The 21,062-nt window shown below is 46.1% G+C and overlaps 1 protein-coding gene across 3 annotated transcripts in view; it reads left to right on the top strand.

The window, feature by feature from the left end:
* MYO5B (myosin VB) overlaps nt 1-21,062 on the top strand; it is a 294,157-nt gene that overhangs the window by 231,545 nt on the left and 41,550 nt on the right. For all 3 annotated transcript variants that reach the window (XM_082241748.1, XM_082241750.1, XM_082241749.1), the window contains exons 22-27: nt 1,893-2,129; nt 5,748-5,832; nt 8,020-8,168; nt 9,305-9,424; nt 14,633-14,770; nt 20,724-20,789. In XM_082241748.1, coding sequence (XP_082097874.1) covers nt 1,893-2,129; nt 5,748-5,832; nt 8,020-8,168; nt 9,305-9,424; nt 14,633-14,770; nt 20,724-20,789 — 795 coding nt within the window. The remainder of the gene's footprint in view (nt 1-1,892; nt 2,130-5,747; nt 5,833-8,019; nt 8,169-9,304; nt 9,425-14,632; nt 14,771-20,723; nt 20,790-21,062) is intronic.

The following is a 21,062-nucleotide window of genomic DNA, read 5'->3' as shown; positions in this document are numbered from 1 at the left end:
GTCTGGGGCTTCGGACAGAGACCATGCCCCTTGGATTCCTTTAATGGAATACCCTTGAATTAGGAGGGGTAGGTGGTGGCCACTACCTCCCCTCACCTCCAACTGACTAAAGAGCCTAACCTTAGGGAGGGAGGGATAACTGCACAAACAGGAAGCAATAGGGGGCAAGTCCTCGACCGCAGGCGATTTAAATAGCCCAAGCCACGCCCCCAACCAACCGCATTGGTCGGTCCAAGGGATGATGCGGCCAAGGGCACCAATGGCACAGGGGCTATCCTGCGCCATGCACGTGAGTCGGGCTTCGTGTCCAGTCCGCAACATCATCTCCCTGAGAACAGGAAATGGCTTTACCATCAAACAGCGCTTTGTGAGTGGTCACTGTTAAGCCTTAGCCCTACCTAGAGACAGGAGAATTTTGACTCCGTTCACTTTTATAAAGGCCAGTCTGTCTAATTCACACTTTCCAATGTAATATATAAACTGAAACACATCAAACCTTTGACATTTTCACTTCACCGAATTTTGCCATGCAGTTCATGCTGCTCCCAAACCCAGCCACAGGCTCTGTCTTGCTCCAGAGTGAGTCCTTGGTTTACCTCTTATGGTTTGTCTGAGAGAGAAAAAAACCGCGAGTCCAGCTTCAGCTATAGCACTAAGCAAAACCATGCCTTAGCACCAGAAAGACTAGGGGAAGACTGCTGCAGCTGTGATCTTCACATCTTCACTTCAATCTGTTTCTGCATTTGCACATTTGTGTCGGTCCATAGTTTGGCTTAGCTGCACATGTGAACTCGTCCAGTGTAAAGGGAGAGTCTTGCATCTCTTAGAGGTTCATAGAGTTGGAGGCAACTTGCAGGCCAGTGGAGGTGTGTTTAATGGGCACACATTCAAGAGCTGCACAAAGCAGCTGTACTGTGCATCAATACATTGGCCCATTCCACCTTTTCTGCTCCCTCTTTTCTGCGTCAGCTTCCTGACTATCACAAATGTAACGTTTCACTTGTATCCCTGGTACACAATCTGCGGTTTTTCACACTGCAGCAAAAACCTTCTGAATGTGGGCTGCGTTGTGCTTCTTGGAGCTGTTATGTGCACAGGTGATGGGAGCTGAGCCATCTCTCCTTTCATATTTTGTCTCTCGCACTCCCCATCTCCCAGATCTTGAGCTGGGTTGAAGTGCCATGGGGTGCCACCTACGTGGAATTAGGTTTTAGGGCCCCAGGTTGTTCACCCCTAGTTTAAAGAAGTGGATCTGTAATATTTTTTTTATTTGCACCCTGACCATCTGACTGGGCTGCCCCAGCAACTATGCCATCGTAAACACACTTACTCAGGAGTAGAGGTCTTCTGTTTATTCCCACTGATGACTGTGGCATAGTTAAGACTGGCCAATTTATTATGACACATTTGTGGGATAGAGTCCATTCATTTGATGTAGTGGACTTTAAGTCCTCAAAGGCTTTACAGTCAAACCTCAGTTCCCAAACACCTCTGTTTCAGAACGTTTTTGCTCCCGAGCGCCGAAAACCCAGAAGTAAGTGTTCCAGTTTTTGAATATTTTTCAGAAGCCAAATGTCTGATGCGGCTTCCACTTGAGTGCATTTCGGAAGCCAAACGGGTTACGTTCAACAACCGAGGTTTGACTGTACAAGACTGTCACTGCAACAGACCAACAAACACTACCCCTCTGAAAATTATTGCTTATAGTAGCATTTCTCCGCCCTGTGATCCTTAAAAGAGAGTTGTATCACACTGAAAAGATATCAACAAGTAATATAAACCCAATATTTTAAAATTGTAGTATTTGGGCCTTTGCGGGGAGGGGGGACAGTACCTCTGTCAAGTGCTGAGCTGTGTTCATATATTCCTTCTCACCTACCCCAAAATTGCAGAACAAAGAATACAAGCTCCTGACTGAACAGTTCTCCGCAGCCGCCACTTCTCACTCCACCGAGATAGAGAAGCTGAAGAAGGAACTGCAACGATATCAGCGGAAGAAGGGAGACGCCAACCAGCTTGCAAGCTTGCAAGAAGAGATCGACTCTCTCCGGTTGGCCCTGGAGAAGGCTCACGGGGAAAGAAAGATAGTAGAAGACACCTATACAAAGGAGAAAGATGTGCTCCGAAAGGTAATGCTCCCCAGGATTTGCCAGACTTTCTGTATCACAGTGTCAAAACCTTGGACACACTTTCTGAAAGCTTGCTGGTTGGTTTTGCATTTCTCACTATTACAGTTTCTGCATCCATCTGCAAGGTCCACAGGCATTTCTCAAGGCTGATTTGCACTGCCAAATTCTTCCTTGCAGTTGCATACAGTGATGCCTTGCAAGACGAAATTAATCCGTTCCGCGAGTCTCTTCGTCTAGCGGTTTTTTCGTCTTGCGAAGCAACCCTATTAGCGGATCAGCGCTATTAGCGGTTTAGCGGCTATTAAAGGCTTAGCGGCTATTAAAGGATTAGCGGATTAGCGGCTAAAAGGCTATTAGCGGCTTAGCGGCTTAGAAAAAGGGGGGGAGCGAAAAAAAATCGGAACACTTGCAAGACGTTTTCGTCTTGCAAAGCAAGCCCATAGGGAAAATCGTCTTGCGAAGCAGCTCAAAAACGGAAAACCCTTTCGTCTAGCGGGTTTTCCGTCTTGCGAGGCATTTGTCTTGAGGGGCACCACTGTACATGACTACCTAGAAAAAGGTTACTGTGAAACCAGACTGTCCACTCAGGGAGATGGCAGACACCTCCATAATCTTAGCTCACCTTTAAAGTGGGGTATGAGATGGCTGCTGGTTCTGTATTTACAGCTCGTATGTCTTTGAAAATGCCTTTCTGTGCATTTTGGTGTTTGTACATGAAGAGTCAGGGGCCCAGTCAGCCGGCAGTTCTTCCCTGAACCTAAGAAATGTTGATGTGATAATACTGAGTGTTTCCACAGCAGGGCTTCATTACTGCAAGCCGGTGTTGCAAATGGGTTGCTGTTTGTCTGTGGGTTGTTTCCTGCTAGGTAGTGCTCAGAATAGCTCTATTGAAATTAACGGACCTGGTTAATATTTGACACAACCCTATGCAACCCAAAAGGCTGAATACTTGTTCTTTCTCTTGGGACAAATGCTGCTGTTCATAAAAAACTACATTTTGTGCTCCTGTGGGCTTGTTTGTTTGTTTTTGTCTTCCTGTGGTATTACACTCTGGAAACAGCCCTAGACTTGTGTAGCTACTTGCTTCTCTGGGCTGAATAGATTTGTGAAACCCAGAAGCTTATGCATTGCATTTGTCCTAGGTGGGCACTGGGCATCGCCATACCATGTTGGTCTTCCATTATTGTGTGAGAGACCAGAGGCTGTAATGTTATCTGGCAAACTTCCTAATTTCTCAGCCTCTAGGAACACCCCTGCTTTCCCAGTTGGTATTCTAGGTGCGGCCAGGCTTTTCCTGTGCACACAGCAGGATGAAGTGATCAAAAGGGGAGAACCACTTCAGACTGCAGTTTGGGGAAAGACATTAAAAAAAACACACCACGCTTCTGCTTGTAAAACTCTTTGCAAGTATAAAAAGTAGCATGCCAGAAAGACAGCTAGACTATATAAACTCTCTATTGAAGGGGAGCCGACTTTGCTTTGCTTGGGGAAGCTTTCAAAAGCAGGAAGCCCCACCTACAACTTTTAAGTGTTCTAATCCACACTCTACCAGTTTAGTGCTCCTGTCAACATATTCTGTTGCTTATTATAAGTAGATCAGGTCTACCTCTCACGTTTTCCGGTGGATAGGTTTGCTCCAAAAGAGGTGGTTCCTTGTGGGCCAGGGTGACAGAGTTCTTCTCTGTCCTTCTAGGTTGGGCAGCAACGCACACAATATTTGAAGGGGAAAATACATATAATAGTTTTTTTGTGATGCCCCAGGCATGTGCCCCTGGTAGCTGCATTATTGCCCGTCCCCCTGTTCACTGTAGAAGACGATCCACTGCAGAAAACTTTGGCTGTTTTTCTAAGTGACTGTTTCGTTTGCAGCAACGCACACAGCTGTGTTCAGAACTAATGCTCCAAAGATACTTTGGAGAGATCATTTCATAAATGAGCTGTTCTAATTTTGTTGCTTTAGGGCTTTTTGCCCCCCCCCCTCCAGTTTTTATGCACATTGAATAACGCCTTACAAAAGCCATTTGAACTTTTCTTGTAATAAACTGCTTGCTTCCCACTGGCCCCTGTTATCCATTTAGGGTTTGGCTTTTTAAATGTCATGTGCACTTATTGATAAAATACCTCTGCAGTTTCCTGCCTGCCAAGAAAACTGGGGAATGGTTATATGAACGTAGATAAGAATTAGGCTACTGTATGGATGAATGAGGCTTAGCAGGCATGTATTGTTGGGCTTGCTAGGATGGCAAAAAAATAAAATAAAAATCTTTATTATTCTGATGTATAAAGCCTTCTTTCTCCAGCAGCTCAGAATCCACGTACACGCTCTGTGTAGCAATTTTCCAAATTATAGCTGTTCTGCTCCGAGTTGCAATTGTGTAGACTGAGAGGAACACCACAGTGAAATTTGGGGTGCCAGCCTGCAGCCTTGTCCATGTGCAGCACAACCAAGCCAATATTTCATGCGCTAAAAGCAATTCAGCGAAGTAAGACTGCTGTGGCTAAATAGAACGACCTTGTGTGCGACATGGCAGTGTCCCCTATTTTGCCAGTATTGGCTCTGGGATATGAGAAGCATTCAAGTTACACTGAGCCTTTTCCTCTCTGTTTTTCTTCTCTTTTTTTTACCCTCATACAATATGATCCGAGGTGTTTTTATTTTAATGTTATGTGAAAGACTAATTGCACTGTGGCAAAGAGTAAACAGTAAAGGGGGAAAAACAAGGCATCAGGAATGTCCACTGGAGTCTGGCAATGACATGAATACATTGCATCCCTCAGAATCGCTGAGGAGGTATCTCAGATTCACTTCAAGTTTAGTTTGGGGTGGATTCTTCACTTAGACATTCTTTCTCTTTCTTTAACACGAGGTTAAAAAACTCTCCTCAGAGTTTTCACTATGACCCACAGAGCCGTCTCGAGGTTTTTTCATGTCTGAGGCGTAAGGTCCAAGTTTGCCTTAGACAGCAAACACTGTTTATGCTAAACACGAAGAATGTAAGAATAGTCCGCTGGATCAGACCAGTGACCAATCTAGTCCAGCGTGCTGTTCTCACAGTGGCCAACCAGATTACCATGGAAAACTTGCTAAAAGAAACTGAGCTCAACATTATTCTCCCTGCTTGTGACTTCCATCAACTGCTCTTCACACCCACAGCAGAAGCAGAACATAGTCATTGTGTCTTGTGGGGAGAATTGCTCTTGTGCTCATGTTCTTTTTCCTGTTTTTTTCCTGTTAATAGTAGCTCAAAAATGTCCTTTTTTATTTTGGGGGGTGGGTAGACTTTAAAAAAGCTCAGCGACTTTTGTGTCTGGGTTTTCACTTTTTGAAATATGGCAACCCCAACTGACCTGGCCCAGCAGGCTGTTCTTATGTCTAGTAGCCATTGATTTATACCAAAGTTTGTGCATTCTTTAAAAAAAAATGGTCCTTGGAGTAGGCTGTTTGAAAAGCAAGCTTTTCACTGTTGTGTATCATTATTCTAGCGATCGAAGGAGGACAAAAAACCGGTTTGGCTATAAAAGCCAGCCAGGTGAAACTCTGTCGCTCCATGGAGTTAACCGACCTTGAGTTGCCTTACATTGTGGGACAGTAATATTGCTCTCCTGCTTTCTCCTCAGCGGATATCGGACTTGGAAGAGGAGAATGCGCTGCTGAAGCAGGAAAAAGAGGAGCTGAACAACAAAATTCTGTGTCAGTCGGAAGGTAAGGAGGAGCAGGGCATATGGTTTCATTTAACGCTGGAGATAAACCAGGCTGGCAGTTTTGCTTTTGTTTGTTCCTTGCGGTGTTATGAGCCCTTTCTCCCTTAGTGCTAGTTGTGATTGATAAGCGGAAATGTACTAATCTTCTGGGACGCGGGTGGTGCTGTGGGTTAAACCACAGAGCCTAGGACTTGCCGATCAGAAGGTCAGCGGTTCAAATCCCCGCGATGGGGTGAGCTGCCGTTGCTCGGTCCCTGCTCCTGCCAACCTAGCAGTTTGAAAGCACGTCAAAGTCCAAGTAGATAAATAGGTACCGCTCCAGCGGGAAGGTAAACGGTGTTTCTGTGCGCTGCTCTGGTTCACCAGAAGCGGCTTAGTCATGCTGGCCACATGACCCAGAAGCTGTCTGTGGACAAATGCCGGCTCCCTCAGCCTATAGAGCGAGATGAGCGTCGCAACCCCAGAGGCGGTAACGACTGGACCTAATGGTCAGGGGTACCTTTACCTTTACCTTACTAATCTTCTAACAGTTCCTCTTCGCCTCCTTCCCAAAGACAGTGTTGGAATAGCTTTCAGAGAGGTGAGACAGGAGGAGGGAAAGCTAATTTAATTAAGCGTGGAATGAAAAAAGGTTTCTACACATGCGCACAAATTCCCCAATCTTCAGTTACATTTTTTTGGATCTAATCAGAGGAACTGTAAAGGGAAATTACTTGACAGTGTCAGCAAACAAGTGGTGTTCAGACAGCAGTATTTGCACTGCAACAAAGGGCCTCTTTAACATAACAAGGCACCGTGAATGGATCATTTTAAAAACTGACTTAGACACTGGCAAGCTGAGAGAGAAAACAGGCTGGGAAAGCCATAATGTGCATGAGGAATGCAAGCACTCAGTAAATACCTTTGTTATCTAATGGGTTGTACAAGCTTATCATTTTGATAGAGGGCTTTCTTTCATTTTTAGGGCTGTCACCCTAAAGAAACATTGCTTGGTGGATCAGATGGGTTCTATCTGATCCATTGGTTAGGAACAAACATAGGAAACTGCCTTGTTGCACTTTGAGGCTTTTCCACACTTCCTAGGCTCAGATCCGAGCAGTTTTCTGTTTGTCCTGCCACTTTCCTTAGGAAAACCCACTGTTTACTCCTGAATTGGAACAAACATCAGTCATAAATCATACACCACTTGATTATTTTTTTTATTAAAAAAACCAACCCTCCTAGCAGTTTACAAAAGATAAAACAATAAAGTCAAGAAAAAGGTAACAACCCTACTTTAAAACATACAAAAGGGGAAAACACTAGAGTAGATTAAGATTGCTTCAACTTTCTAAGCATCCGAAACAGGCGCCGAAGAGAGTACAGTAAAGGCGCCTGTTTGATGTCAAGAGACGGGGAGTTTCAAAGGGCAGGGGGCTGCCACACTGAATGGCCGGGTTCTTACAAATGCAGCACAGGTATTGCGTGGCACCTGTAGTAGTGCTGTTTGTGCCAATCGAGGTGTTGAGTGGGCACATGTGACATAAGACGATCTTGTAGGTAATCTGGTCCCAAGTTGCTAAGGGCTTTAAATATTAATAGTAACACCTTGAACATGACCCAGTCGCAAATGGGCTACCAGATCTTGGAGCGCAGTGGTTATATGCTGACAAGGCCTCACTCCTGTCAGCAGTCATGTTGCAGCATTCTGCTCGATAACTATTCAGCTTCTGGATCAAGCATGAGGGAATCTTCTTTAGGCTTCTTATTTATTTCAGAAGCCAGCAACATATACCAGTACAGTGGTACCTCGGGTTACAGATGCTTCAGGTTACATACGCTTCAGGTTACAGACTCCACTAAACCAGAAATAGTGCTTCAGGTTAAGAACTTTGCTTCAGGATGAGAACAGAAATCGTGCTCCAGCGGCGCAACGACAGCGGGAGGCCCCATTAGCTAAAGTGGTGCTTCAGGTTAAGAACAGTTTCAGGTTAAGAACAGACCTCCAGAACGAATTAAGTACTTAACCCGAGGTACCACTGTATGTGTAAGACTGTAAGGCCAGTCCTCGTCAACCTAGTTACCTCCAGATGTTTGGGAGAGCCTGAATCAGTGCTATTTTTCTGGAAAAAGAGGTGCCGGAGCTCAACACTTCAGTAAAAATTCAATAGTTAAACATGTCAAATTTGTCTTCTTTTTGTTCTGTAAGATGAGTTTGCACAAAATGCTGTCGAGGAAAATCTGCTGACGAAGAAGGAGCTGGAAGAGGAGAGAGTTCGCTATCAGAATCTTGTGCAGGAGTATTCGAGGCTGGAGCAGAGATATGACAACTTAAGGGATGAAATGGCTATCATAAAGGTAATGGGATGCTATGTTAGGAGCAGATAGTATTCCGTCAACTGCGATAAGTTCGCTGGCTATATTTTGGGAAGCGCTTCCAACCACAGCAAATACCTGTGTGTTCTTGTTTAGAGCTGACAGAAATAATTAGTGATAAGCAATATCCTGTGAACATAATAGATTTATGAGAACTAGTGTAACTCCCGTAGCTCTACTGAATTAGGCCCCATCTGCATTGCACATTTAAAGCAGTACCATACCACTTTAAACCAACATGGCTTTCGAAAAGAGTCCTAGGAATAGTAGTTTAAGTCTGCCGAGACTTGTTAGAAGACTCTTATTCCCCACACAGAGCTACAATTCCCAGAGTCCTCTAGGAAGAAGGCCGGGCTGTTAAACCACTCTTGGAATTACAGCTCTGTGGAACGAGTAAAGAGTCTCCTAATGACTCTCAGCTTCCTTAACAAGCTACAGTTCCCAGAATTCTTTGGGGGCAAGTCATGACCCTGAAGGAAAAAAGGATGGGGGGAGAGAAGGTAAAAAGCAAACTCCAGCACCAGTTTTTGAAATTATGGTTCTGAAAACAGCTAGCTGGTATGGAGAAAGTTGGGACATGGGTGGTGCTGTGGGTTAAGCCACAGATCCTAGGACTTGCTGATCAGAAGGTCGGCGGTTCGAATCCCCGCAACGGGGTGAGCTCCCATTGCTCGGTCCCTGCTCCTGCCAACCTAGCAGTTTGAAAGCATGTCAAAGTGCAAGTAGATAAATAGGTACCACTCCGGTGGGAAGGTAAATGGCATTTCCGTGCGCTGCTCTGGTTCGCCAGAAGCGGCTTAGTCATGCTGGCCACATGACCTGGAAGCTGTACGCCGGCTCCCTCGGCCAATAAAGCGAGATGAGCGCCGCAACACCAGAGTCGGCCACGACTGGACCTAATGGTCAGGGGTCCCTTTACCTTTATGGAGAAAGTTAATGTACCCTTGATGGTGTGATGGCTGCCAGGTGATTGTTGAGGAGGAGCTGGAGAAAGCTAGTCACTGTGAAGCCTGTGAAACAGACCTCCTTCCCTTCTCTCCCTCTGTTCTGCAATCTGATAGAACAGCTGCCTGCAGGTGGTAGGTGGGAAACTTTAATACTGTCATCTCTTTCCATAGCAGACCCCAGGACACAGAAGAAATCCATCGAACCAGAGCAGCCTGGAATCAGACTCCAATTACCCGTCAATTTCTACATCTGAGGTTGGGGATACTGAAGATGCCATCCAGCAGGTGGAGGTATGAAAGTTCAATTCAAACAGGGTTTGGGGGCAGGGTTTTTTAAGTGGGTCGCTGCATGGTCACCGGAGTGCCATGACTTTCTCTGAATGAGGCAGATGTGGTTTTGAAATGTGACTATTAAGTTTTCTTGTGCTGCTGGAAAGCCAACACTAATTATGTAGGGAGCAGCAGATGTCAAAACCTCAGCCTCGCATTGAGAAAGTCGCACTGTTTATATCTTTAATTAGGCAATTAAAGAGGATTAATTTTTAAACGCACGCTTTTAGTTAACAGTTAGGGCTGTGCACGGAGAGCATTAAGTAACGATAATTAAAAAAAAAGCGAGTGGTTAATAATGCATTTATATAACATATTTTCCTTTCAAAAGGCTTCTGAGCGCCTTTCCAAGCCTCCTGAGGACTGGCTTTAGGCACTCCTATTGTGTTTTCAGAGAGATTTCCAGCCTCACTGGTACACTTTCAGCATAACCAACATTTTAAAGTACATTAGGGCACAAGGCATTAATGTATCTATCTGTGCAGCGTGCAGGCTTGGTGGAGAATGCAGAGCAACACTCCGAAGGCTTCCTTGTGCTCTCCAAAAGGGCTAATAGAGCAAAATCCCAAGGTTCCTGGAAGAGCATTTGAGGGGCCATAAAGGGTGAAGGGGACCCCTGACCATTGGATCCAGTTGTGACCGACTCTGGGGTTGCGGCGCTCATCTCGCTTTATTGGCCGAGGGAGCCGGCGTACAGCTTCTGGGTCATGTGGCCAGCATGACTAAGCCGCTTCTGGCGAACCAGAGCAGCTCACGAAAATGCCGTTTACCTTCCTGCCGGAGAGGTACCTTTTTATCTACTTGCACTTTGACGTGCTTTCGAACTGCTAGGTTGGCAGGAGCAGGGACTGAACAATGGGAGCTCACCCTGTCGCGGGGATTCGAACTGCCGACCTTCTGATCGGCAAGTCCTAGGCTCAGTGGTTTAACCCACAGCGCCACCCGCGTCCCCTTGAGGAGCCATAGTACAGGCTATATTTCTCTCTCAGCCCCCAGAGAGGGAGGTCCGTGGGTGAAGAAGCCTCCCCGTTGTGGGCACAGAGCCTGCTGCCACCCTTAGCACTCCACCATCGATAACAGTAAGGAGTTACCAGGTGGTAACTCCAGCAAGTGGGGGGCTGGATTGCAAAGCCCTCACATTCCCCCAACATCTCCCCCAATTGTGCCCCTAGTCCTGGAGCCATCACACTGATTTCCCCTCCCCTTTGGGACCAAAGGGAGAGGAAATATGAAAATGAATGAATGGTCAAGAAAGAAGGCCCCCACCTTCCACTATGCCAGCAGGAGTCCAGCAGGGTTTTGGATTGGCAAAATTTCTGTCTCCGTTTCTGCCCATTCCAGCCTTGTAAGATTAATCTGCCTAGGATGTTAAGAATGTGTTGAACTCAAATAATGAGTGCAAGGGCTAAGGCCGATATTTTCAACCACTTAGAGTAGACAAAATGCGTTCAGCTGGCATGTCCGGTGGCAGAGGTTATGATTGAATGGCTCTGTGGCTGGCGTGTTAGTGTGTCTGGAGTAAAAAGCAAAATGGAATGGAGGCCAGACTACCACTGTTACGGATTTGTCTGTTACGGATTTTCTTGTGGCCTTTAGTCACTTCACCTCTCGGTGCTGCCATTTCTCTCCCTGTTAAATGGGTGTGTTTAGGATAGTTAGTTACCTGACCATGAGAGCTAAGAAGCCGAAGATGGATTTGTGAAATTGCTTTCTCACTTTGGATGAACCCGTTGCACCAAGTGCAAAGTGTCAAGGCTTCTGACACCAGTAGAAGCTGCAGATTAAGAGTTTGCGCATCTCAGGTTTTTCTCTCTTTCACACAGCCACCTTCATTCCTTATATACGTGGTAGACGAGAACTAGTGGTGCAATCTGTGCTGGAAACATTCTGCACGAAAGCTTGTGCAATTTGGCTGCTTCCACAGTGCACAATTACTGTCGAATAGCCACACATCATTAACTCATTTTTACAGGGCATCTGCATGATGTTGTGATCAAAACATCCCCCTCCTGTGTTTTCCCTGCTCAACCAAATTCCCCCCCCCCGACCTCATAAAATCTGGAGCAGCTGCGTAATCCAGCTGCAGAGCCTCATGCAGCTGTTCATGCAACTGTTTGTCCAGTTATTTATTGTTCTATTTATAATTTATTTTTATTTCTATCATATACTTCAGCCAGCCAGATTATGGGGTGGTTTACCAGTAACCAATCCATCAGATAAACACATCTCAGAAAATACAACAGTAAAATACGAAAGTGGAAATAAAACATTATAAAAACTCCACATCGTTTTTATGTCCTACATGACTCCCATCACAGTGGTACCTTGGTTGTTGAACGGCTTGGCTCCCGAACAAATCAGTTCCCAAACGCCACAAACCCAGAAGTGAGTGTTCTGGTTTGCAAATATTTTTGGGAAGCCAAACGTCCGACACAGTTTCCGCGGCTTCTGACTGCGTGCAGGAAGCTTCTGCAGCCAATTAGAATCCGCTCCTTGGTTTTCTAACAGTTCTGGGAGTCGAACAGACTCCCAGAACAGATTAAATTCGCCAGCCAAGGTACCACTGTTGTTGTTGTTTAGTCGTGTCCAACTCTTCGTGACTCCATGGAACAGAGCACACCAGGCACTCCTGTCTCCCACTGCCTCCCGCAGTTTGGTCAAACTCATGCTGGTAGCTTCGAGAACACTGTCCAACCATCTCGTCCTCTGTCGTCCCCTTCTCCTTGTGCCCTCCATCTTTCCCAACATCAGAGTCTTTTCCAGGGAGTCTTCTCTTCTCATGAGGTGGCCAAAGTATTGGAGCCTCAGCTTCAGGATCTGTCCTTCCAGTGAGCACTCAGGGCTGATTTCCTTCAGAATGGAGAGGTTTGATCTTCTTGCAGTCCATGGGACTCTCCAGAGTCTCCTCCAGCACCAGAATTCAAAAGCATCAATTCTTCAGCGACCAGCCTTCTTTATGGTCCAGCTCTCACTTCCATACATCACTACTGGGAAAACCATGGCTTTTACTATACGAACCTTTGTTGGCAAGGTGATGTCTCTGCTTTTTAAGATGCTGTTTAGGTTTGCCATTGCTTAATACATTCTAGAATCAGAAATGTAGAGTTAGAAGGGACTCCATTGGTCATCCAGGTCAACCCCATGCAATGTAGGAATCTCAGCTAGATCATACACCAAAAGGTTACGAACGAAGGTGATTGAACTGGCAATGGGAGCGAGTTCCAGTTAGGATGCCACTGCAGAGAAGGCCCTGCCCTGTTCCACCATAGAAAGTATCTCCCCCAAGAGTGGGATCGCCAGCAGGGCCCTTCCCTCACTGATCACACGTGCCAATACATATTGAGAGAGGCACTCTTTCAGGTATCTGGCTCCCAAGAAATTTTGGGCTTTATATAGACTAGTGCCAGAATCTGGCCTCTTAGCGTATCGACAGTCAATGCAGGTCCAAAAGGAGTGGTGCTCCATGATTCCATTGTGTGATTGCATACACCAATCTTGCTGGGACTTTCTCCCAATAGCTGCCGCTTCTGGATTGCCTTCATGGATAGCTTTGTGTAGACCACTCTGCTGTCTTCCAAACATGATGTCACCAGGACATGGTTAATTGCAGGCTTATCCACTCTTACCTTTCCTTCGCTCTTTCCAGATATGGTCACAATCTAAAGTTCCATGTCCGAGCGTCGTCCTCCTCCTCCTCCTCCTCCTCCTCCTCCTCCTTCTTCTTCTTTTGCGCTGATCTTTCCCTGTAAAAGCCTGCTCTTTAAAGCTCAATCAGAGCAAACATCAATCTACGGGAAACCTGAATCAACATTTGCTTCGATTCAGTGGGGAAGAGCAGGGAAAGCTCGAGGCAAAAACAGACAGACACTTGGACACAGAGCTTTTAAGCATGGATCTCTGCTTGGAAAGAAAGAGGCAAAAGGGAAGTTTGGATAAGCCCTGTGGCCAGCCTGTCTCTTGTCCAAGAACAGCATATTTGGTGAACGGGTTATGGCCCATATAGATTTCCTCTAGCCATTTCCCTCAGCTCTCCTCTCTAGGGATCGGCTCTATCAGCTTAGCACTTCTCCAAATAGCATTGCCTTTATATTCATTTCTTTTCCCTCCCTCGTCTTAATTTGGTGAGAGGGAGCAACCATGATCGGATGTGCAGCAAGGAGGGGGAGGGAGTATTTAGCACCTTCTACCCCCCTTCAGGGACGTGGGTGGCGCTGTGGGTTAAACCACAGAGCCTAGGACTTGCCGATCAGAAGGTCGGCGGTTCGAATCCCCGCGACGGGGTGAGCTCCCGTTGCTCGGTCCCTGCTCCTGCCAACCTAGCAGTTCGAAAGCACCTCAAAGTGCAAGTAGATAAATAGGTACCACTCCGGCAAGAAGGTAAACGGCGTTTCCACATGACCCAGAAGCTGTATGCCGGCTCCCTTGGCCAATAAAGCGAGATGAGCGCCGCAACCCCAGAGTCAGTCATGACTGGACCTAATGGTCAGGGGTCCCTTTACCTTTTACCGCCCCCCTTCAAAAAAAGCCCGCCATGGTTCCAATGAAACCCTTCCCCTCCCAAGAATTTGGGGCTGAGCCAACCTAGCAGTTCAAAAGCACATCAAAGTGCAAGTAGATAAATAGGTACCGCTCTGGCGGGAAGGTAAACGGCGTTTCCGTGCGCTGCTCTGGTTCGCCAGAAGCGGCTTAGTCATGCTGGCCACATGACCCGGAAGCTGTACGCTGGCTCCCTCGGCCAATAAGGCGAGATGAACGCCGCAACCCCAGAGTTGTCCGCGACTGGACCTAATGGTCAGGGGTCCCTTTACCTTTACCTTATATGTTTGGGAGTGAAGAAAGGGGCTGTCCACTTGGCTGCAGAATCTTATTTAGATTCCAAAGCTGCTATTCCAGTTGTAAGCAGAACACCAGCGACTGAGCGCCTGCTAAATGGACCGCATCTGGAAGAACCCTTCATTGGGTGGGATAGAAGTGCTTCCTTGGCTTCCTGTTGGGCAAGAGTGTTGAACCAGCCACACAGCACGTTCCTTTCCTTTGTAATTATTCAAAGCTCTCAGGTGTTGCTGAAAGTCTCCTGGTGACCTGCTGCATAATGCATGTTCCTGCGGCGCCTCCGGGCCATTAAGGTTACTCTCTGCTCTTACCTCTCGTTCTCCTCTTCCGTCACAGGAGGTTGGCATGGAGAAGGCGGCCATGGACATGACCCTCTTCCTAAAGCTGCAGAAGAGAGTGCGGGAACTCGAACAGGAGAGGAAGAAGCTGCAAAGCCAGCTGGAGAAGAGAGAAAACGAAAGCAAAAAAACCCAGGTAGAAAATGTCGCTTTGCTGCTACTACCCACATTGGTTTTCAAATCTGTAACAGGCATTCCTGGGAAAACTTTAAAGCACGTGTTGTGGATTTATGGCTCAAACTAGACACTGCATTAAATACATGCAGGGATGGTTTTTGATGTGAAGATATACAAGAAAATGTGACCCTTCCCCCTGTGGTCAGAAATGGTTCGGTCCTAGGAATTCTGCGCAGTTTTCTGCGCAGTTTGGTTGAGTCTTGTGGATCAGGTTAATAATAATAATAATAATTTATTTGTACCCTGCCCATCTGGCTGGGTTTCCCCAGTCACTCTGGGCAGCTTCCAACAAAGATTAAAAATACATTAAAATGTCAGACATTAAAAGCTTCCCTAAACAGGGATGCCTTCAGGTGTCTTCTAAATGTCAGGTAGTTGTTTATCTCTTTGACATCTGGTGGGAGGGCATTCCAGAGGGCGGGCGCCACTACCGAGAAGGCCCTCTGCCTGGTTCCCTGTAGCTTTGCTTCTCGCAGCGAGGGAACCACCAGAAGGCCCTCGGCGCTGGACCACAGTGTTCAGGCAGAACTATGGAGGTGGAGATGCTCCTTCAGGTATACTGGGCCGGGGCCCTTTAAGAGAACTTTTAAGCAGGTTCCCATGAACGTTTTGCTCAGATGGGTGACTGGGATTTTACCTTTGTTCAGAAATACTTTGTAAATCTACCCTTCGACTCAAAGATATTCACCTCATCTTTGTGTCCTGTTGATACCCAAAACATCAGTGATCCTAAGGTCTAACCATCACACTTAAGTTAGAAATCCATGCATAATTATGATGCTTTAGTCTATTGCTGCCGGCTTCTGCCTGAGGACAGGCTTTGCAATCATCGGGCTACACAATCAATGCTGGAATGATTTATCTCACTGTATAGTTAATTGGCCTGGCAATGACTCTGTTCATGAGCTGTCATGAATCCAAAGTATCATCGATTCCATTTCCCCCAGACCTGTGGGAAATTTCGATTCTGAAGAAGCAGTGAAAAGGCATCATTGACGTGAACATCCTTGCCTATTGTGCTGTGGGTGTTCCGGCATTTTACTAAAATACAACCTGTTAACTAAAGGAAATATGCAACTTATCCTACTAGGATGGGGACATGTTTAGGTTCAGAGAGTTATGCCTTGGCAACCCCAGCTAAATGGCGAGATCCAGTTTTGTCCAGCGGAAAGTGTCCTGCTGTGAATTTCCAGGGGATTCTGGGTCGAGGTTGGCTGCGGTCAGGGCAGCAGCTGGGAAAGGGACCATCTCCATGCAGCTCTGCTTGCACAGAGTCCTCTTTCTCCTTTCCACCAGATCCATCTGTGGCACGAGCTCAGCCGTCACCCCTGCCACACTCTTGAGTTGGTTTCACAGCAGTTGAGGTTCTGAACGTCAGACATGGGATCTCACAGGTTGACTCCAAGCAAGATTTCTGGGGGGACATTTTTGGTAGAGCATGTGCTTCTCGTGCAGAAGATCTGAGGTTCAGCCCCTGCCATTTCTGGTTAAATGAGGATTGGCTAGTAGACGATAGTGGTGCATGCAGAAGGTCTCAGGTTTAATCCCCGGTGTCTCTAAACAGGGCTGGGATAGACCTATCTCTGAAACCTCAGAGACCTGGTGCATGTCAGTGTAGACAACATTTAGCTGGATGGACCTTTGTTCTTACTCGGTATAAGGAAGATTCCTAAGTCAGTTATTTAGTACTACTACTAGATAAAGGTAAAGGGACCCCTGACCATTAGGTCCAGTCGTGACCGACTCTGGGGTTGCAGCGCTCATCTCGCTTTATTGGCCGTGGGAGCCGGCACACAGCTTCCGGGTCATGTGGCCAGCATGACTAAGCCGCTTCTGGCGAACCAGAGCAGCGCATGGAAACGCCGTTTACCTTCCCGTCAGAGCGGTACCTATTTATCTGCTTGCACTTTGAGGTGCGGTGCTTTCGAACTGCTAGGTTGGCAGGAGCAGGGACCGAGCAACGGGAGCTCACCCCGTCGCGGGGATTCAAACCTCCTACCTTCTGATTGGCAAGTCCTAGGCTCTGTGGTTTAACCCACAGCGCCACCCACGTCCCACTACTACTACTATTATTAATTTTATTATTAATTAAATTTGTTTACCGCCCTTCATCCAAAGATCTCAGGATGGGCCACAGCGTAAAAATGCAGAAGAAAACTATAAAGTACATAATATGAACAAAAACCAACCAAACCAATAGCACACCCTCTCACAGGTCCCCATTTATGAACCAGTTGTAATAATGCCCAGAGGGGTAGCTATGTTAATTTGTTGAGGCAAAAACAAAAGAGCCTTTCAATGCTATACCAGTAATTTAATTATGATGGAAGCATTCATGGACTGGCATTTCATAAGGCAGCGTCTAGTTCACAGGAGCTCAATGAAGTAATAGTTAACCTTGGGGCAGAATGGGGTAGAAGATTTGAGTAAAAGTCTCTTAAATAGTTTATCATAGATGCATTTCTGTGTCATTCAACATCCCCTGCCAGTTTCCAGAAGCCCCAACAAACTGGTCCACCCACAAAATTACTGGTTGTACTGTCCTCTGAAATGTTTGGAGCTAGCTTTGTTTGCTCTGTTAGGACCAAACTAGATATGACATTTCGTCTCACGGCTTGCCCTGATGCATTTGATATTTAAACAAAAAATAGTTAATGCTGGAAATGGGGAACCAAATTGGGATCCATGATATGGGTGAAGAGAGCATTAATCCTTTGCCGTGTTAGAAACTGAGATATGAAAGCTGGGAGCTAAATGGCACCTTAAACCTAGGTTATGGGCACAACAACGGAATGTTTAGGTGTGTTTTTTTAATAAGAAGAATACAAAGCTGAAAATGAATGAACTGCAGCTAAAATATTACGTTCATTTTTCACATGGTCTGGTCCTTCCCCTGCCCACCCCCCATATATTCTGAAGAGGGTCTCTTATCTAGTCTTCAGAGAGTAGCTGGAAGTGGGGAGGCAGAAAAAAAAGTCCTCCTTTCCTCCCACTCTGCAGTTTTAATCTGAAATCTTAGGCGCAGTACTGTGCCTGGAGCTCAGAAACTGCTCACAAAATGCTCCTAGAACAATGGGAGTTTCAAACACTGGTCCTTTGCTCTCGGTGCTGCTGTTTTGATCAGAATTGCCTGCCCCCTCCCCTTGCATCTGCTATTTGAAGTGGGAGGAAAACTCCCACCTGGGGCTTGAAAGGGCAGGGTCTTTACCTAAGAGCTGAAGAAGAGCCCTGCTGGATCCAGTTAAAGACATTTGGGTCAGGTCCAGTATCCTGTGGCCAACCAGATGCCTTTTGGGAAGCCTGTAAGCTTTGTGCCTCTTAACCAGTAGAAGCGGATTTAAAAAAGGACAGCACTTGCTTCTTGCTTGTTTATCCGGTCATAGAAAGGCGGCTGCCTTTTAAGTATGTATTATGGATGTCCCCCGTCAAGTTTCCCTCCACCCACCAGTTTCTTGTTTCTTTTTCAGTTGCTGATAATACCCTTCAGAGGGTTCTCTTTCTGAAAAGTTGTGCTTGCCCCGCAAATGAACAAGTTCTCTTGTGTTTCTGAGGCAGAAAGGACAATCATTTATTTAAAAGAAGGCTCATCACGACCCAGAGTCCTTGTAGGATAACGCTGCCACTTCTTTCTGCAATTCATTTTTTATTACTTTTTATAAAAACAAAAGCAGCAACCCAAAACAGAAAGAAAAATAGCCTGCATTTTCCACGTACTTTGATGCAAAACAGCGGCTGGAGACCACAGAGTAACATGGAATGCTCTCTCTCCCATGCGCAGCTTTTAAACATTTCCAAAATTAATGGTCTTTCCGCTCTGAGCCTGGCTTCGGCTGGGGAGGGCGGGATATAAAAATATTATTATTATTATTATTATTATTATTATTATTATTATTATTATTATTATTCCAAGCACTGTGGAGATTGAACCATAGTGGACTCTTGTTTAAATCCTCTTGTGTTTCCTTTTTAAGTAGGGTTCCAGCAACCCCACATTTTTTTACCCTCACAACAATTTAAAAATTATTATTGTATTTCCACACCCTCGTGCTTTCCTCAAAGGAGCGCAATGGTTCTCCCCCTTCCCATTTTAGTCTCACAGTCCTGTGAGGCAGGTTCATCCGAGAGACAGTGATTGGCCCAAGGTCACCCAGTGAGTTTCATGGCTAGGTGTGGATCTGAACCTTGCTCTCCCAGATGCTACTCAAACCACTACGTCATGATAGGCAACAACCCTCTGAGGTGGGGTGGGCTGAGAGGTAGGACTTGACTCAAGGTTGCGTTTCCTGCTTGGCAGAGGGTTGGACTCGATGGCCCTTGTGGTCTCTTCCAACTCTATGATTCTATGATTCTAATGAGCTTATCTGGGGTTGAATTCGGGTCTCCATGGTCTTTGCTTGTCATTCTGCTCACTATCCCACAACAGCTCTTGTATTACCTAATCTCAACATTTGCCAAGAAGTGGGTACATTCAGTGCAGCCGAAGTACAAAAAATACTTTGCTTTTCCAAGTATTCATTGTTCATTCATTCAAACGTACTGGCTCCCAATACGTTTCCGAGCACAATTCAAAGTGTTGGTGCTGACCTTTAAAGCCCTAAACGGCCTCGGTCCAGTATGCCTGAAGGAGCGTCTCCACCTCCATCATTCTGCCCAGACACTGAGGTCCAGCGCCGAGGGCCTTCTGGCAGTTCCCTCGCTGTGAGAAGCCAAGTTACAGGGAACCAGATAGAGGGCCTTCTCAGTAGTGGCACCCGCCCTGTGGAACGCCCTCCCACCAGATGTCAAAGAGAAAAATAACTACTAAACTTTTAGAAGACATCTGAAGGCAGCCCTGTTTAGGGAAGCTTTTAATGTTTAATAGGTTATTGTATTTTAGTGTTTGTTGGAAGCCGCCCAGAGTGGCTGGGGAAACACAGCCAGATGGGCGGGGTATAAATAATAAATTATTATTATTATTATTATTATTATTATTATTATTATTCTCGTTTGAACTCCCCATAGTTTTTTATCTAGAGCCAGGGCTGAGAGGCCATTCTGTCGGGATTGAGAGGTGATGAGCAGGAATTCAGTCTTTCATAGAATTGTAGAATTGCAGAGTTGGAAAGGACCTCAAAAATAATCGAGCCCAACCCCCTGGAATGCAGGAATCTCAGCTAGAGCATCCATGACAGATGGCCATCCAACCTCTGCTCCAAAACCTCCAAGAAAGGAAAGTCCACCACCTTCCAAGGGGGTCCTTTCCACTGGTCCCCACCAGTTGCCCTTTTTATTCCAAGAGTCTTGAACAAACACTGTTAAGACTCCTGGGTCAGACCTGTTCACTGCCCTGATCAGCCTCCACTCCTGCTAGCTACAGATGACTGCCTTAAAGAAACATGGCAAGTGCCTGATAGCTGACCTTTGCTGCTGATGCCATTCCTTAGTATCCTGTGGGAGGGATGTCTGGATGCTGCCCTCAGGCAATCTCTACACTTTGGGAAGATATGACAAGTCGCTTCAACCCTCTATCTACTGTTTTATTTTTTGCAGGCTCGGAGGCCTGTGCTAGCGACAGAGATTCTTTTCTCCCCTGTCCAGCAACATCATTTTACCTCTTTTGCCATCTACGCATGGAAGAACAGAATCAGCAAATAGGATACAGATAAATAATAGAGACGCTAGGAGAAGAGAGAAAAGGGATTCCCTCTGCGTGTGCCCCTGTTTTACCATCCCATTGTTTTTATCTTTCCTCTCATCTGATTCTATGTTTACTAAACACCCTTCACTCTTTCATCTTTTCTTTCTTGGCCAAATTGCTCTGCCAGTAAACAACAGATTTTGTAAGGTGACCCAGAGCTGCAATCAAAAAGCCTAACCGCTGTAGCCTCTTGTCAAATCAAATCTCTCTCTTTCTCTCTCCTTAATCCATCCAGGTAATTGAAATGAAGAACGAAATGGATTTGGACCGTGATACAGATCTAGCGTACAACAGTCTGAAGGTAAAAGAAATTTCCAGGCCAGGGATATATATATTTTTTTCTCTTCACCCACCTCAGGTGCTAAAAAGCTGCAAGAGCTTTGCTGATACCAGTCTCTATAAATCTGCATGACGGGTACACCAAAATATGCCTTAACTATTTACAGTCCCATGGTCTTCCTTTCTATGCTCAGCTTTCTGTCCCCTTTTCATTTGGTTATGACAAAAAGAGGCGTCTTGTTTGTTCACGGCCTGGCCCCACTGACTGACTTGGCCATCTTATGGCACAATGTGC

The sequence above is a fragment of the Podarcis vaucheri genome (assembly GCF_965113315.1).
Source record: "Podarcis vaucheri genome assembly, chromosome: 11".
Classification (NCBI taxonomy): domain Eukaryota; kingdom Metazoa; phylum Chordata; class Lepidosauria; order Squamata; family Lacertidae; genus Podarcis; species Podarcis vaucheri.
Note: the sequence above shows the minus strand (reverse complement) of the source record. Positions and strands in the feature narration are given on the sequence as shown.